Source organism: Mesoplodon mirus, assembly GCF_964341445.2.
Source record: "Mesoplodon mirus genome assembly, chromosome: 4".
Taxonomy (NCBI): domain Eukaryota; kingdom Metazoa; phylum Chordata; class Mammalia; order Artiodactyla; family Ziphiidae; genus Mesoplodon; species Mesoplodon mirus.
This window is the reverse complement of record NC_138979.1, coordinates 160,866,722-160,885,575: the sequence shown is the minus strand read 5'-3', so window position 1 is coordinate 160,885,575 and position 18,854 is coordinate 160,866,722. Positions and strand designations below refer to the sequence as shown.

General features: G+C 38.4%; 1 protein-coding gene across 5 annotated transcripts in view; it reads right to left on the bottom strand.

Annotated features, from left to right (window-relative positions):
• Nucleotides 1-18,854, bottom strand: part of YLPM1 (YLP motif containing 1) — a 75,244-nt gene that overhangs the window by 18,053 nt on the left and 38,337 nt on the right. For 2 of the 5 annotated variants that reach the window (XR_014293868.1, XM_082618661.1), the window contains exons 5-13: nucleotides 15,868-17,979; nucleotides 13,108-13,228; nucleotides 7,088-7,508; nucleotides 6,882-6,974; nucleotides 5,469-5,664; nucleotides 4,872-4,990; nucleotides 3,810-3,964; nucleotides 788-850; nucleotides 384-503 (exon numbers count right to left, since the gene is read on the bottom strand). Coding sequence is in view for 4 of the 5 variants with exons in the window: in XM_082618661.1 (XP_082474787.1) it covers nucleotides 384-503; nucleotides 788-850; nucleotides 3,810-3,964; nucleotides 4,872-4,990; nucleotides 5,469-5,664; nucleotides 6,882-6,974; nucleotides 7,088-7,508; nucleotides 13,108-13,228; nucleotides 15,868-17,979 (3,400 nt within the window). In the remaining variant the exon portion in view is untranslated. The remainder of the gene's footprint in view (nucleotides 1-383; nucleotides 504-787; nucleotides 851-3,809; nucleotides 3,965-4,871; nucleotides 4,991-5,468; nucleotides 5,665-6,881; nucleotides 6,975-7,087; nucleotides 7,509-13,107; nucleotides 13,229-15,867; nucleotides 17,980-18,854) is intronic. The other 3 variants (XM_082618662.1, XM_082618663.1, XM_082618664.1) reach the window with 3 other exon arrangements.

Sequence of the window (18,854 nt, the reverse complement as noted above, 5' to 3'; positions counted from 1 at the left end):
CCTCGTTAGCATTTGGATAGAGACAACTTTCTAGTCTTTCCTTCACACCTGAGTACTAAAGTTTGTGTTCAAAAAAGCCACATTTCGGGCTTCCCTGGTGGCGCAGTGGTTGAGAGTCCGCCTGCCGATGCAGGGGACACGGGTTCGTGCCCCGGTTCAGGAAGATCCCACATGCCACGGAGTGGCTAGGCCCGTGAGCCATGGCCACTGAGCCTGCGTGTCTGGAGCCTGTGCTCCGCAACGGGAGAGGCCACAACAGTGAGAGGCCCGCGTACCGCAAAAAAAAAAAAAAAAAAAAAAAAAAGCCACATTTCTCTCTGAACATGTTTTCCTTTCAATGTTATTTATGAATCAGGATGTAATCTGAGAGGAATATACCATACCTTTTTTTTCACTTTCTTTCCAGAATCTGGATCTTTTTCTTCTTTTTCCACTTCAGCGATGAAGTAATCATCCAGGCTTAGAACTCTAGGTGCAGGTCCTCCAAATTCTACCTCCTTATCCTAAGAATCACATATTCAAGAAAGTTAAAGAGAATTTATGGAATAAGTTAATAAATGTGCACAAAGTTTTTCTTGTGGCTAAATACCACGCAATCTTCTTGTAGTTTCAAATCAAGCAGGGGCAAAGTATCTGCCTAAGCAGATCAAAATTTATGAGATAGCATCTACCAGATGGGCCAACTAGAATGGATCAAATGGGAAATAGCTGTATCAATATCATATTACTTGCTAAGAAGGCAAGTGGCTAACAAAAGCAACTGATTCTTTCACTTTCCCATACTCACTCGAATAAGTTTCGCAACATGTGTCTTTCCACTGCCAGGCAATCCTCTCATTATAACAACAATCTGAAACACAACGAAAAAAAAAATCACCCAGAGAAGATTTTATTTCACAGTGAGATCTCAGAGTTAACAATGACCTATCATTCTCCAGGACAGACCATATGATAGGCCATGAAACAAACCTTAATACATTTGAGAGCATAGGAATAATACAAAGCATGTCTCTGACCACAATGGAGTAAAATTAAAAATTTGGGAAATTCACAAGTATGTAGAAAGTACCATACTCCTAAATAACCAATGGGTCAAAGAAGAAGTCAAAAGAAAAATCAGAAAATACTTTGAGATAAACAAAAATGAAGACACAACATAAGACAGTGGAAGAACAAACTAAACCGAAAGCAAGCAGAAGGAAGGAAATAGTAATATTAGACCAGAAGTTAATAAAATAGAGAATCGAAAAACAAAGAAAAATCAATGGAACCAAAAGCTAGCTCTTTGAAAAGAGCAACAAAATTGACAAACCTTTAGCTAGACTAAGAAAAAAGAGAGAAAATTCAAATTACTAGAATCAGAAAAAAAAGAGGGGACATGACTGCCAACCTTACAGAAATTTTAAAAGGAATACTATGAACAACTGTATACCAACAAATTAGATAACTTAAATGAAATGGACAAATTCCTAGAAAGACACAGCCTACTGAAACTGACTCAAGAATAAATAACCTGAATAGACCTATGACAAGTGAAGAGGTTTCATTAGTAGTCAAAAAACTGCCAAAAAAGAAAAGCCCAGGCCCTGATGGCTTCTTCACCGAATCCTAACAAACCTTTAAAGAATACCAACTCTTCCAAAAAATAGAAGAGGAAGGAACAATTCCCAACTTATTTTATGAGGCCAGCATTTCAAATCAAGCATATAATCTGAAACCAAAACCAGACAAAGACATCACAAGAAAATTACAGATATCTCTTAGGATTATGGATACAAAAATTCTCAACAAAATACTACCATATTGAATCTAGCAACATATAAAAAGAAGTACACAACATGACCAAGTAGGGTTTATCCCAGAGATTCAAATTAATATCTGAAAATCAGTTAATGTAATACATTATATCAATACAATAAAAAACAAAAAAATCTCAATGCAGAAAAAGCATTTAACAAAATCCAACATCCTTTCATGATAAAAACATTCAACGAACTAGGAATGGAAGGGAACCTCCTGAACTTGATAAAGGACATCTAATGAAAACCCACAACTAACATAGTACTTAATGGTGAAAGACTGAAAGTTTTCTTTCTAAGATCAGGAATAAAACAAGTATGTCCACTCTCACCATATCTATTCAACACTGTACTGGAGGTCTAGCCAGAGCAATGAGGCAAGAAAAAGAAAAAAGGCGTATGCCTTTACAATGCCTTACATTGTGAAGTAAGAAGTAAAACCATCTCCATCTGCAGATTACATGACCTTATATATGGGAAAAGTCCTAAGGAATCCACTAAAAATCTATTAGAACCAATAAATGAGTTCAGCCATGTTGAAGGATATATAATCAATATGAAAAAATCAATTGTATTTCAATACAACTGAACAATCCAAGAATGGAATTAAGCCATCTATGTCTTCCTTTTTTTTTTTTTGGCAGCACTGTGTGGTTTCCGGGATCTCAGTTCCCCGACCAGGGATTGAACTCTGGCCACAGCAGTCAAAGCGCAGAATCCTAACCACTAGACCACCAGGGAACTTAAGCCATCTATATCAATAATAACATTACACGTGAATGGATTTAAACAATCCAATTAAAAGGCAAAAATTATCAGACTGCATAAAAAAGCATGATCCAACTATATGCTGTCTATAGGAAACATACTTTGTGTCATTGAAAGACACAAATAGATTGAAATTAAAAGGATGGAAAAAGATATATCAACAGCCACAGGAAAGCTGGAGTAACTATACTAATAATACATGAAATAGACTTTAAAACAGTGACATACATACATATACAGAGTCAAACTTCTGATAGAAATCTCCCATTTTATTTAAATGGAACCATTTTATTTAAATGGAATCTGATTATTTTGCAATATAAGATAAATTTAAGAATGTAAACATATGGAGGAAAATATGTCTAAACTAATCAAGTCTCCTAATTCTCCCTCTTTTAGTTCCACGTACCATAAAACCAAATCCTCTTTTCCCTTCTTCAAATTGCAATTAATTGAGTTCTTATGAATTATTTTCTAAAATTTTCAACATTTTTTTCTGCCAAGCAGTTAAGCTCTAATTTCTTAGATTCTATAGGGTAGGCAGTTTATGAGATTTTATGATGATTTGGAGATGCCTTGAATCTGATATTAATACTACATCACACATGGAAACAACCTAAATGTCCATCAACAGATGAATGGATAAAGAAGATGTGGTACATATACACAATGGAATACTACTCAGCCATAAAAAGAATGAAATAATGCCATTTGCAGCAACATGGATGGACCTAGAGATTATCACACTAAGTGAAGTAAGTCAGAAAGAGAAAGACAAATACCATGATATCACTTATATGTGGAATCTAAAGTATGGCACAAATGAATTTAACTACGACCCAGAAACAGACTCACAGACACAGAGCACAGAGTTGTGGTTGCCAAGGGGTGGGGGGGGATGGACTGGGAGTTTGGGATTAGCACATGCAAATTATTATATACAGATGGATAAACAACAAGGTCCTACTGTATAGCACAGGGAGCTATATATATTCAATATCCTGTGATTAAACCAAAATGAAAAAGAATGTATATATCTGTGGAGCTGAATCACTTTGCTATACAGTAGAAATTAACACAACATCGCAAATCAACTATACTTTAATAAAATAAAATAAAATATTCTTAAAAATTAAAAAAAATACTATGTCACAAAAGTACAGAAATTCTGTTCAGGGTACTAAAAAGATTTCTTATCAGCTTCTAATTTGCAAGAAAACTAGTCATTTACATAGGACTTACTCTCTCAGGTCTGCTCTCTCGGCCAGGTGGTTTCAAAATATCATCCACATTCTTAGATTCAGGTTTCTTCTCAACCCGTGGAGCTGGAGGTGGCTGGTGGCTTAGTGAAGGAGCTGGCAGGGGCATTCTCTCCTCTGGGTAAGTTCTTCGTTCTCCTAGGATTCCAGTAGTTGAACAAATTACTATTTATACAGTAATTATTTAAAATTTTAACTCTCTCCACTCCTCCTAAGGTAATATAACTTATGGTGATTTGGGGGCTATTTTTATCCTTAATTAGAGTTTAAGATAATATAAATCTATTGAAATCAAGAAAATGAAAAGATTTAGGTATGATTTCAGGCAAAAAGAATGTTCTGAAAAATACTGAATTCATCCTTGTTTGTATTAAACTTAGGAAAAAAGTTAAGCAACAGAATATAGAAGAATAACATGTACTCCTGAATAGTCCGGAGTATGATTTATAGTCCATCTGTATGTAACTTCTGCTTTACAATTTTGAGAACGAGTCACCAGCTCAGGAAAGCTTGCTTATATAAGTAGGTGTGAATTTCTAGTTTAAGTGTAATTTGTAACAGTGAAAAACTAAAAGCAACCTAAATGTCCAAAAATAAGAGCCATGTATCTCATCCACTTGATGGACTATCATAGAGCCATTAATATAATAGGTTTATGTATGGAAAAATGTATATAGTACACAATATCAATGGGAACAAGCACAACAAAGAAACTGTATTTATACTTTGATTACAACTTCATTAATATGTGTGTGAAGAGAGAATGACAGGGAATATACAAAATTACAATAGTTGTGGTATGGTAGGTGGTGGGATTATAAGCGATTTTGTTTCTAGCTCCCAAAATTTCTTTAATAAGGTAAAAAAAAGCAATTTACATTTTATTTCATCAATTACATGGCTATTTTTGGTGATAATGTTGTCACCTCTGAGAAATCTGTGAGTGCATTTTACTCTGAAAGTTTAAATCCATAACTACAATGGAAAGCATCTCATGTTGTTTTCAGTTCTCAGCATCTTTATAGTTAACGAGGCACTAATCTACCTCCAAACATGGACGGTCCTTCATAGGCTGGTCGGTCAGACTTCCGATCATAGGATGGCCTATCAAATCCCCCTCTTCTGGATGAGGAATGGTCTTTTTTGTCTCGATATGACTGAGTCCTAGAAGGTTTAACAGGGAGTGCTTTGGTAAATAAAAAACATATGGAGGTCTCTTATAATGCAACACCATTATCTGCCCAAATTTTTCTATGGGTACTTACTATACATAGTCAATACTTATGTTTTCATTTTGCTTTCCCATTTAGATCTGCCTTGCATACACACATCCACAGAGCTCACAAATTGCAAAAATAAATTGTTTGCCTATTAATTAAGCAATGACAACAACTTTGTTAACAATACTCTTTCCTCTCCTTTCTGGCTATCTCCATCTCCCATTTAACTCTCTGGAATTCAAGCTCACAAAACTCAACCACCTAGTTTCCTGAAAATTGGTACTCTTCCCTCTCCAAATTATACACACACACGCATGAGAAAAATACATCATTTACTAAATTTCCTTTAACTACACTGAGTTTTGCTGAACTTAAGTATACGGTAGTTTGCATACCTGGCAAAGATATTTCTCATAGCATACCTATCATCTCGAGGTCGGCGTTCTCTGTCAAATCGATCCCGGTCATAGTCAATAACACCACGATCCCGGTCTCGATCTCTATGTGTCTCCCGATCCCTTTTGAAATCTCGATGATCTGCCATGACATTACTCTGACGATCAAAATAAGGCTCACGATCTCTGTCTCTATCGTAACGATCTCGTTGGCCTACATGCTCTATAAAAACAATATAAAATAAGAACTATATCCCTTTTTTTCTGAAATAAAAGCAGAAATGTACAAATCTAAATTTAGAACTAGTATAAATTGTTGCCCTAAACTCAACTCATAAATAAATCTTTTAGCTATATTAAAGGGAGGCCCACATTCTAAGAGGCTTTCTGTGAGCTGGCCCCTGCCTAACCCTAGTTCCCTCTCTGATCTCACCTCCTATTACCTTCCCCACCTCTTTGTGATGCAACCACACTTTCCTGTTCCTGAGACCTACCACCTGCTGTTCCCTCTGACTGGGACCGTCTGTTTGCAGATGCTTCATGGTTGACTCCTTGTCATTCTCATTCAGCTCTCAGCTTCACTGTCACAGGGGCCTCCTCTGACCACTCTGTCTAAATTAACCACCTTCACTATCCATCACATCAAATGTTTCATTGTCTTTATAATACATTCAAAGGTCTGAAATGATCTTGTTCATTTATTCTTTTTGTTTGTTTTCCCATTAGAATGTAATTTCATAAGCACAGAAACTTTTATTTTTCTCATGTTGAATTCCCAGTGTCTAGAACAGGAATTAGCAAACTTTTTCTGTAAAGGGACAGATGGTAAATGTTTTATAGGACATACAGTCTTTGTCACAACTACCCCAGCTCTGGTCTGTTAGCATAAAAGCAGCTGTAAACAATAGCTAATGGGAGTGTGTCTGTGTTCCATTAAAACTTTATTTCTGGGACTTCCCTGGTGGCACAGTAGTTAAGAATCTGCCCACCAATGCAGGGGACACGGGTTCGAGCCCTGGTCCGGGAAGATCCCACATGCTGCAGAGCAACTAAGCCTGTGCATCACAACTACTGAGCCTGTGCTCTAGAGCCCACGAGCCACAACTACTGAGCCTGCGTGCCACAGCTACTGAAGCCCATGTGACTAGAGCCCATGCTCCGCAACAAGAGAAGCCAATGCAATAAGAAGCCCGTGCACCACAACGAAGAGTAGTCCCTGCTCGCCACAACTAGAGAAAGCCCACACGCAGCAATGAAGACCCAATGCAGCCAAAAATAAATAAATTAATAAATTTTAAAAAACCCCACAAAACTTTATTTCTGAACAGTGGGAAAAAAAAAAAAAAAAAAGGGAGGCCCAGATAATCTTACCAAAAGGGAAATCATATGATAATTGGGTCCTAAAAGGTTTAAAAATACTGATCTCTCTGGGTCTCCTACCTGTTTCAAAAGTTGATCTTTCAGGTAGTGGATCTGGACGCAGAGTTATTCTTTCTCCATAGGGTATCTGTTCAACTTTATTAGTGGATATGTCTGGTAAACAAAGTCAGGGATAAAAACACTCTAAGAGTGAAGCTTAAGGAAGCCAAAGCTGAAGCTAACAATTCCTTTAGAATCCCAAATACAAATTTGCCACTTTCACTCACCTCGGCCATGGCCATAATCGACAGTCTGCTGCACTGGTGGTGGTTTGGACATTGGTGGCATACCCATAGGCACTGGGCCAGGAGGAGGGATGGAAGGGTGAACAGGTGGGGGTGGTAACACTGGAGCAGATGGAATCGTTGCAGCTTCAGGTTTAAATTCCGAATTCAGTCCTTGTTCATCATTTGTATCCCAGAGGCCATAGAAAGAATCTTCATCCCAGCGTTCTTGTTCCATAGCTGAAGTCTGTGGCTTTATCACAGGAGGAGGAGGTGGCGGCGGAGGAGGAGGGGGTGGCGGTGGCGGTATTGGGATAGGCGGCCTGGTCACAGGAACAGATGATCTTGCTGGTGGAGCGGAGGGTCTTACAATTGAACCTGGTGGTTTACCCATAGGAGGGGGTGGTCTATAGGACCCTGGAGGCTGGAGAACAGAGTAAATGACTTAATGAATGAGCATACCATGTTTTCACATATCAGTAGAAATTAAAATCTGGTTCTCAATCCACAGATGAAAAATTTGATATATTGAACTTATTCAAAATTCAAAACTTTCTGTACTTTAAAATACACCATTAGGGAGAAAATGTGTGCATATCACCTATCTGATAAAGGACTTGTATTCAGAATATAAAAATCTCTTATAAGACAAATAGTCAAAAAAAGTATGGGCAAAAGATCTGCATATATTTTTCCAAAGAAGATATATGAATGGCCAATAAGCCCATGAAAATATACTCGACATCATTAGTCATGAGGGAAATGCAAATTAAAACCACAATGAGGTACCATTTCATACCCAGTAGAATGGCTATGATTGATAAAACAGACAATAACAAATGATGGCAAGGATGCAGAGAAACACAAAGACTCTTAGACTGCTAGTAAGAATGTAAAATTTCCACTTTGGAAAATGGTCTAACAATTTGTCAAAAAGTTAAAACTTCAATTTACCAAATAATTCAGCAGTTCCATTCCTAGGTCTCTAACCAAGAAAAACATGCCCCCCCAAAGACCTGCACACAAATATTCACAACAGCATTATTCGATAACCCAAATGTCCATCAACTTGTGAATGGACAAACAAAATATGGTATAGCCATACAACAGATTGTTACTTGGCAATAAAAAGAAATGAAGTACTGATTCATGCTATAACATGGATGAACCTTGAAAACATTATGCTAAGTGAAAGAAGCCAGACACAGAAGACCACATATTGTATGATTCCACTTAAATTAAATGTCCCAAAAGGCAAATCTATAGGGACAGAAAGTGGATTAGCTGTTGCCTGGGACTTGGGTAGGAATGAGGATTAACTGCAAATTGGCACAAGGGATCTTACTGGGGTGATGAAAATGTTCTACAACTGGATTATGGTGATGGTTGGACAATTCTGTAAATTTACTAAAAATCACTGAATTACAAACTTAAAATGGGCAAATTAGATTATGTAAATTATACCTCAATTAGGTTCGTTTAAAAAAGGAAAAAAAAAATGCCCTCAACACTATCACCTCCTCCCTTCCCTGCAATGAACCACCCTCTTTCTTCTCCTTCCAGAAAAATTAGGGTGCTAGCCAATTTGATACAAATATCCCAGGCCCACCTCAAACCTACTGAATTTCTGTGAGTGAGGTCCTGGCATTAGTTTAAATTAAACAAAACTTCTGTAATTCTGATGTTCACCAGCCGGTTAAGAATCTCTGCTATAAACTATCTCCTCACTATGGTAACCTATCTCCTCCACAAAAATAGTGAATTTCCAGTGAGAGAAACAAACTCTAGCTAGCTCCCTCACTTCTATCTAATTGTCTGACTGACAATAGTAGTTTGTGGCAAGGCTGGTACCAACACACAACATCAGAACCGGGAAACAACAAAACAAAGAAACCAAATGGGACATTTAGTAATCTCTCTGACAACCAGCAAATGTCAACAGAAATGTATATTAAGGAAACAGTAGAATCTCTGGGCAGATAGGTTCTATTTACTTAATACTGAAACCCAATCATCAAATTTCATTTTAATCTTTGCAATTAGAGATAATTTTAATCTCTGATTCAAACACTCTTTACCCATTTCTCTTAGTTCTATGTTTCTGGTTTGTTCTATTGACAAACAAATTGACAGCTGCTTTAGACCTTGGAAAGCCAACAATACACATTACTTATATATTTATTCATACACAGGCTGCGTGTTAAACTTTTTGAGTAACAAAATTACATTGTGGCTAATACGTAAGAAATATTATTTAACAAGAGGCCACTATAGGCTGGAGTTAAAGACAAATGACTATTAGGTAAATGATGTAAGGTAAACTTTAGGTTACGGCACTTTAAACTTTATTAAGGAAATGCCTATATATGACAAAGCTACTGCATCTGGAGTATAGCTATCCAGACATGCTTTAAATATCATAAGAATTCTGGACTATGTCTACAAATAAAAAGTGTTTTCTTGGGGCTTCCCTGGTGGCGCAGTGGTTGAGAGTCCCCCTGCCGATGCAGGGGACACGGGTTCGTGCCCCGGTCCGGGAAGATCCCACATGCCGCGAAGCGGCTGGGCCCGTGAGCCATGGCCACTGAGCCTGCGCGTCCGGAGCCTGTGCTCCGCAACGGGAGAGGCCACAACAGTAAGAGGCCCGTGTACCACAAAAAAAAAAAAAAAAAAAAGTGTTTTCTTCATATTACATAGTGAAAGCAATACATACATTTGTGAAAAACAGAACACTCCTACAGTATTTACATGAGAAAGGATTAGTATCTGTACCATACTAAGAATAACATAAATTAGTAAGAAAAACCTTAAGAGTCAAATAGATAAAATAGGATTTTTATAAGAAATGTAATTAACAATTATCAGAAAGTATTCATGTTCACTAATTATCAAAACTACCAAACATTTTATTATTTTTTAAAATATTTATTTATTTGGCTGCACCGGGTCTTAGTTGCGGCACGCAGGATCTTCGTTGCTGTGTGCGGGATCTTTAGTTGCAGCATGAGGGATCTAGTTCCCTAACCAAGGATCAAATCTGGGCCCCCTGCATTGAGAGCGCAGAGTCTTAACCACTGGACCACTAGGTTAGTCCCATTACCAAACATTTTAAAACATTTTATTAAAATATTAAATCTTCCAAAAATATTAAGTAGCTGATGCTTGCAAGGCTATAGTATAGTTGTTATATAACTATTTTAGAGAGCCGTTGGCTATATTAAAGGAATCATTAAAAATGTCCTCGTTCTTTAACTAAAGTATACCACTATAGGACTTTAAAAGTACTTTTAAGAAGTTATCTAAAACAAGAATTTGAAGCATAATGCATAGTGGTTTGTAGAAAATAAAGAATGCAGATGTAAGCTTTTATCTATAGAATGGGTAAACAACAAGGTCCTACTGTATAGCACAAAGAACTGTATTCAATATCCTGGGATAAACCACAATGGAAAAGAATATTAAAAATGTGTATGTATGTATAACTGCATCACTTTGCCGTACAGCAGAAATTAACACAACATTGTAAATCAACTATACTTCAATAAAAAATATTAAAACTAAAAAAAATAAGAATTTGATACAAAGACATTTATTAACATTGTATTAATAAAAGATTAGAAACAAAGGTTTAACTTTGTTAAATGGAATAGTTTTAATAAATTGTGCATCAAAAATATAAAGCATGTAGCAATATGTTAAAATGTTTATGACTGATTTATCAAGTGAATAAAGCAGAAATGTGGATCTATAATCTAGAGCTTCTACTATTTGCTAAGAGAGTCAAAGATAAAAGATGTAGTTCCTATCCTTATGAAGGACAGGCAAGATAAGAGAAGGCAAGACAAGACAGAAGACAAGACAGACAAGAAGACAGACAATCCAAATACAGTATGATAAGGGTTCTGACAGAGGCCCATAAGATGTTACAGGCATACATGCAAGGGCAATTGTCTTACACAAGTGGAAGAGAAGATACAGAGATGAGTTCTAAAAAATAAACAATTAACTAGTTGGAGGAGAGGACAGGAAGAGAAAAAAAAAAGAAACTCTAGGTTTAGAGAACAACATGCATATGCAAAGGCATGGAGAAGTAAGAGCCAGTCACACTTACAGAATTGTCAGAAGCTCCATGTGGAGGGAAAGTAAAGAGAGGGAGTAGCAAGTAATGGTAAGCAGAGCTTGGGCCAGCTCAGGAAGAACATAAAAGGCCAGGCAAAAGAATCAAGATTTTATCCCGAAAGGAACACAAGAATACTGAAGCGTTCTAAAGCCAAGGTACACATGGTGAGATTTATGTTTTAAAATGTCCATTTTGGAGACTTCCCTGGTGGTGCAGTGGTTAAAAATCCACCTGCCAATGCAGGGGACGTGGGTTCAACCCCTGGTCCGGGAAGATCCCACATGCCACAGAGCAACTAAGCCCATGAGCCACAACTACTGAGCCTGTGCCCTAGGGCCCATGTGCCCTAGGACCTGACGCCACAGCTACTGAGCCCGCATGCCACAACTATTGAAGCCTGTGTGCCGCAACTACTGAGCCCGCATGCTGCAACTACTGAAGCCTGCGTGACTACAGCCTGTGTTCCGCAACAGGAGAAGCCACCGCAGTGAGAAGCCCGTGCACCGCAACGAAGAGTAGCCCCCACTCGCCACAACTTGAAAAAGCCCGCGCACAGCAATGAAGACCCAATGCAGTCAAAAAAAAAAAAAAAAAAAAAAAAGACATTAAATGTCTATTTTGGCCAGCAGTCACATCAGTGCTGCCTAAAGTAGAGTGTAGGGTAGTCCTAACTACAAAGTGGCATGACAGAACTTTTGGGGGCAATGGAAATTTTTTTTATCTTTTGGTATACATTTCTCGAAACTCAAACTGTGGGCTTAAAACATATGTAAATTATAACTCAAAATTTGATTCCAAAAATATTTTTAAAATAATCACTCTGGAAGGAGAATGAAGAATGGATCAGAGGGGAATGAGATGGAGAGAGATGAATTAGGGTGTTTCTGAAATAATCTAGGCAAGAACTGACAAAGGCTAGAACTGAGGTTGTAGGGAAGTGGAGGATAGAATACTTGAACAATATTAAAAAGACAGTAAAACTAATCAACAGAATGACTGAACACAGAAGGTTAGGACAGAGGAAAGAGTTAGGGCTGACTTCAGGTTTCAAGTTCAGGTGACTAGGTGATAATGAGGAGAAAGAACAAGTTTTCATGGAGGATGGTAATGAGCTCCATTTTAAATATGTTGAGTTTGGCAGGAGACACACCCAGAGAGAAACCCTGTAGGCAGATGGATGCATACACAGGCCAAGACATATGATTTGGGGAGTCAACATCATGGTGGTTGCTGACATCAACAATTACGTCTGAGTGTTGTGTGTTAGATTAGGATGGAAGGGAACATTGAGAAATGAAGAGTTAATCTGATGAAATGGTTCAGCAGTGTTTTTTCTCTCTCTCTCGCTTCTATTTGCATGGTAACGTTTTTAAAGCCCATCACTGACTTAAAGGCAAAACAACAACAACAACAAAATGAAAGCAAAACAAGGGGAGAGTTAATCACACAAGTCCTTAACGTAGCTTCACTGCCTGAACTGGGGCACGATGTTCAACCCTTTCCCTAGCTAAGGACTAGTGGCTTGAAGAGGCACGGAGACTACGAAGCTCACATGAGCAGGGCTCACAGGGAGTCCCTGCACTGTCCAAACGGAAAACAGGACTATCTGAACAAAAAGCATTACCAAGAAAATTCTACAATTTTGTGAACACACAGCCATATATATAGTTCAGGTGTGCTTGGTGTACTTATCAAACCCTGGGGGAAAAAGCATTTCTGTCACACTTTCGACCATACTCATAATATTTTCAAAGGTCCATTACCATTAGCTTTTTACTTTTCGAAAATTTACATTTTTTATAGAGGAAATTTATACTTATTGTAATACAAAAAAAAAATCAAACGACATACAAACATACAAAGTAAGAACCATTTCATTTTCTGGGCACATATTTTCCCATACCGGATACATTCCAGGTCTTGAAGATGTATTCTGCAATCTCGAATCCTGGGGTGGTAGATGGTCAGGCATCTGTGGCTCAGACCCATAGTCTTTCATCTTTTGAAGCTGTTCTTTCTGTTCTCTGTAAACAAATAAAATTGCCATTGTACATAAGGCATGTGTTCTCCATTCCTAAATAACTATAATTAATATTGAAGAACAAAAAAGGAAACTAGAACCTTTTTTCAAACCCTCTACAGTGCCCATAAGGCATCTCCAGGGTAATACTCTCTTGCCTTTATGAGCTAACTGATCAGTCACCTACAACCTATAAAATAATGATAAATTATTGAAGATCTTCAAGGACCGATTCTAGAACCTGCCTCTTTAGTCTATTTTAATATCTCACCTACTTGTCATGTTTTTCTTTCATCCAACAAAAATCTCTCTTGCTATTTTTTTTTTGTTCAAGTCTTTAGATAAGAGGTTGCAAAATGGTGGCACATAGGCCAAATATCAATGTATTTGGATATATATGAATATATAAAAAGGTTTTTTAAAATTTAGCTTCCATATTAGTTTTAAAATCTGAGACAGCTGCCATTACTTACAAAGCAAAATAATACATTTTTCCATATAAATTCAAATTTTAAAGAGATCTGCAGACACCGGGCCTACATTCCCACATGCCAACAATCAGCTCAGTGGAGTAGTGGCTGCCCGCTTTAGATGAAGCAATTTGCCACAGTCCTCACCAAACCCAGTAGAGTTACACTGGCCCACTTTCACTCATTTTAGTTACCTGTCTGGTTCTTGTGGGCATGTTAGTTTACAGCCCCTGCGGTATACAGTGAGAACAGTTGTCAGTCTAAACCTTTAAAAACAACACTTCATACTCCTAAAGAGTAATTACATAACTCTTCCAGTTTTTCTTTAAATCACTGGTCAAATTCCCTTCACTTTTCCTTACAATGCCCACAGTAAACACATACAACATCTACCACAACCTCTTCAGACCTTTTACAATTTTCTCCCTACCATTTTGTAAAGTGTAATGACCCAAATGGACACAAAGTAAGGGTCAAGTATAAAAAAAGATTATTTTCTGCCTCATGTAAATCATACTATGACTTTCCCAATACAACGTGACTGACCTGTATTCAACTATGACCACTCTTACCCATCACTTCACCTATTTTATTATGTGGCCTAGAAAGAGCTTTAAAAAAAGGATGATGAGGCACCTTGTATCCAGCATTTCTATACAAAGCAATAATGGGTGAAAAGGAAATTTCAAAAAGGAAAGGAAAGAAACCTTGGCAGCTTAGTAACACCAATCAGCTTGGTGTTCTCCATAAACAACATAGATTTTAGAGTTGGACAGACTGGGTTCAAATTCTAGGTTTACCAGTTCTAGTAGCCAAGTGGTACTCTCTGAGCCTTAGTGTCTTTGGTGAAGTGGGAATACTACTGCTTATCTTTGCAGGCCTTTGAGATAGGGATTTGAGATAGGAGGATTGAGATAATACATGCTAAATTATCAGCACAGTGCCAGCACACAGTAGGTGTTAAATTAAAGGTGTCCATAATTTAAAAGTGAACAGAGAATAGCTAAATGTTCTATAGCATACTTTTTCCACATTTACTACTTTCTTCAGGAGTAATCTGGAAAAGTCAAATCTCTTAGAGTGTATCTTCTATAGACCACAGAAATCTGTTTTGTTTCCTGAGGCACCTGATCTTTCATCTTTACTTACAGGTATTTTTCCTCATTATACTTTTTTAGTCAAAAAGCTTCAGTTATAATTTCAATCAGCATAATCCACAAATGTAGACCAGAATTGAAAAATGAAAAAAACACAATACATTGGAATATATAAAAAACTAACCATTATTTTCACAAAACATTGCTAATTCCTAAGAAATTACTCAAAAAGTAATTTCTCATTGCAATCTGTCAGGGACTCCTAAATTCTCATCTCAGGATATAGTTGGTATAAGTATTACATGAATTAATACATACAAAGCACTTAGTACAGTTCCTGGTACATAGTAAGCATGCAATAACTGTTAGCTTTTATTATTACTGCTACTAATGGGAAGCATTATGTAGATACCTATACATAGTTGGGTGATTGTAAATCAAGAAATCCAAATTCTATTCTCCATCTCACAAAGAAAGTATTTGATTATGTAGAAACAAGTAACATCCCCAAGTAGAGATACCTGCTTCTAGTTATAATGAAAGATAAAACATCCCAAAAAGAAAGAATAGTTAGATATATCTGAGGCTGCTTCCAGGTAAACCATTCTTAGCTTCAACAGAGAAAAATATAAATCCTTCCAGCACTTTCCAAAGTTATACCAAAGATTACCGAATATGAAGTCTATCAGATCTAATACCAAAGAACAAACTGCCTCAGGGGAAAAAAGGGATTTTATACTACGTATGAGCTCTGTGAAATCCAGAGCACTGGAAAGTTGAAGTTTGAACTTGAAACAATCACAGGCATGACACGTCGGCAACATATCTACAAAAGCCAAGAATGGCTATCAAATTTTCATATTTCAGGACGTAAGTTTATAATTAATACAGTTAATTAATACAGTTCCTAAATATCCATCCTACCCTAAAACAGCACTCAATGACTAGAAATTAAAATTAAAATCATGTGGTAAGAACTTGAAAAAAAATGATTCCATTCAAATATAACACATCATTTTAAAAAGAGCAGTCTGAATGCAGTTTTGACTAAAAGAAATGATCTTAAGTTAACTTACCGAAGCATTTTCAGTTCTTGTGCAGCTTTCAAAATGATTTCATGCTGCCTCTGACTGAGAACCATTACCCCTCCAAGGCCTTGGTCAGAGTCTAAGTTTGCATCCGACCCCATCATTTCAGAAGAATGATGTGAGGAGGGCATATGTTCCGCCATGGGGGAATGTCTATCCACATCAGATGGGTACCATCTGTCTGACAATCGTTCTCTTTCCCAGTCCATTCTGTCAGGAATATAATCTCGCTTTTCCCGCCATGTATCTCCTCTTTCTGGGTACTCTCGGATCCTCAACTCACCCCTATCACGGAAATCTCGATCATACCCATGGTCTCGATTTCTTTCTTCTCTCCATCTATCATCCCGATATCTATCCACAGGTGGAAGAGGTGGGAGGGGTGGTAAAGGTGGAAGAGATGGAATATCTCGTTCACGGAACTGTGATTCTTGTTCATCCAGTGGTCTCCCATAATCTCTGTCCCACTCATTATCCAAATTTCTATCATACATATCCATAGGTCTTCCAATCCGATCCACATCCCTGTCCAAGTTCCTGTCCATTTCCCTGTTGTAGTCCTCGTCCATATCCTGATCTCTCTCCCAATCGTCCCACCAAGGGCCTCGTCTATCTCCATCATGAGATCGAGATGGTGCCGAAAACCTGTCCTCTCTGTTATATGAATCTAGTGTATCATCTTGATAGTCATGTTCACATTCTCTCCAGTATCTCTCTCTATCCCAATCATCATGTCTTTCTCGTTCCACTGGAGCATTTCTACCATCTAATGGGAACTCTTCATGCCCTCTCTCTTCTCCATGGTTCCACGTTGCCCTAGGAGGCTCATCTCGGTGATATGAATACATTTTTTCCCCACCATCTCCTGGTTCTGGTCTAAATGGACCTCTGTCACGACCAAAATCTGGTCTTCCCAGACCCCTTTCCCGACTGCCAGGCCCTCGAGGTGGTCCCCTCTCCCTGCTCCCGGCTCTTCGGGGTGGTACTCTCTCTCTACTCCCAGGTCTTCGAGGGGGTCCTCTCTCCTGACTGCCAGCCCTCCGAGGTGGTCCCCTTTCTCGGCTGCCAGCTCTACCCCTCTCCTGGCTGCCCTGCAGACCACCTGGCATTTTCTCCCGACTGCTTCCTGGCCTCACCAAGCCTCTGTCCCGGCTGCCTTCTCCTCTACTCATCTTCTCTCGACTGTCTTCTCTTCTACCCATCATTTTATCACGAAAGTCTTCTTGCTTGACCAACCCTGGGCCACGGCTGATTGCCTGGCCTCGACCTCTATTTACTAGTCCTTTATCCCGTGTGTCTTCCATTCTGCTTTGCCCAGGACCTCTGTAAGATGAGCTGCTGCCGCGATTGCCTTCTAACCTATTATCTCTGTTATCTGGCCGAGGCAGGCCTTTATCTTGGTTGTTTTCTGAATGGGGAAGACCAATACCCAAAGGTTTAAAATCATTATCTGCAGTTAGTGATGATGATGCTGCTACTGCTGTTCCTCCCTCCATCCCCCCTGTTTTTGAGGGAAAAGTAGATTGAGAAGGTACAGGTTTATTTGCAAGGGGTACAGGCTGAGTAACAGCTTGGGCTTTGTCCATTTGAGTCTCCATACTTTGAGAATTCTGGTCCCAATTAGAAGGCTCTATGGGCCCTTCCGAGACTTCGCTTTTAGGTGGCTCTTGTTGAGAGTCGCTTAGATTCTCATTTGACTGAGCCGCCTTGGCATCCTTTACATCTGCAGCAATGGAAAATGCAGCTGATTGCATTTTAAAATTCTTCTGCTGGTTACTACTGGTGTCTGCTAATGGTTCTTTGTTTCCTGGTTCTGCTTGTGACTTAGGTTGCTGCTGATGTTGCTGTCCAAAAGCTGGTTTGGGGCCTTTCCACTGTGGTCCACTCTGTCGAGGACTGAGGGATGTATTGGGGGTAATATAGAACTGAGATGCTGGCCCCCGGGGAATCACTCCCCATTTGCTTTTAGCACCCTCTGTTGGGTGACCTTCATATCTGGGTCTTGGCCCATCGGGGCGATTTCCTTCAAAACGAGGCCCTTTGGGTCTCGGTCCTTCACACCTTGACCCTAAATCCTCAAATCTTCGAGGACCATCAAATCTACAAGTAAAACAAAAGATATTACTCAAGACAGTAAAGCAGAAAAAAAAAATTCTCCATGTAAAAATATTTAAGGCAATCTTGCCTTAGTATCTGTTTACAAAAATGACTCTTGGTCATTAAACAAACCCTGAGATATCTGTATCTTAGAACCAGTATGTTAAGGTGGCAGAGCTCAGAAGGTCTCAGGACAAATCTCCTGCGGCAAGTCACGGATATGCTGAATTGTTAAAAAGCAATTATAAATATTGTGCCTTAGTAGACAGAAAAGTCCACTCATTTCAAACAGAAAAAAAAAGTCCCGTAGCTAATTCTGAGAGTACTTTTAGAGTTCAATTATAACTAAAAACTAAATATGAAACAATTAACAAGATAATATAGGATGATTATAGATATTGTTGGAGCTAACATTATCATCTTGACTAACTGACAAAAGTTTAAGAAACAGCAGCCAGCTATGCCTTAAGAGCATGCCCTGACATTTAAACATCTGGACAGAGATATGTTTGCTATAGACCCACTTGCATGTTCGGTTAATATCTAGTGTATATCCTCTGTGCTCCATCCAAGGGATACGTGAATAAAATGTCTTCTTGACCCTCAAAGGGTTTACAATGGAAAAGAAAGAATCTAAGTGTAAATAACTGCCAAAAGGTACAATGACGAAAGTCTATCTGCATATAATAAGGGCAACAGAGGAGAGAGTGGTCAGTTCTACCAGGGTGAAGGTGGTGCTCTCCAATAAAGGCTTTATATAATAGAAGATGCTTAAGTTAACTCTTGAAAAGCAAATTCTCAGAGATCAGGTTAACAGAGAGTATTGGAGATGACGGGAGTGGGTGGCAAGGACATCTCAGGCTAAGGAAGCATTATGA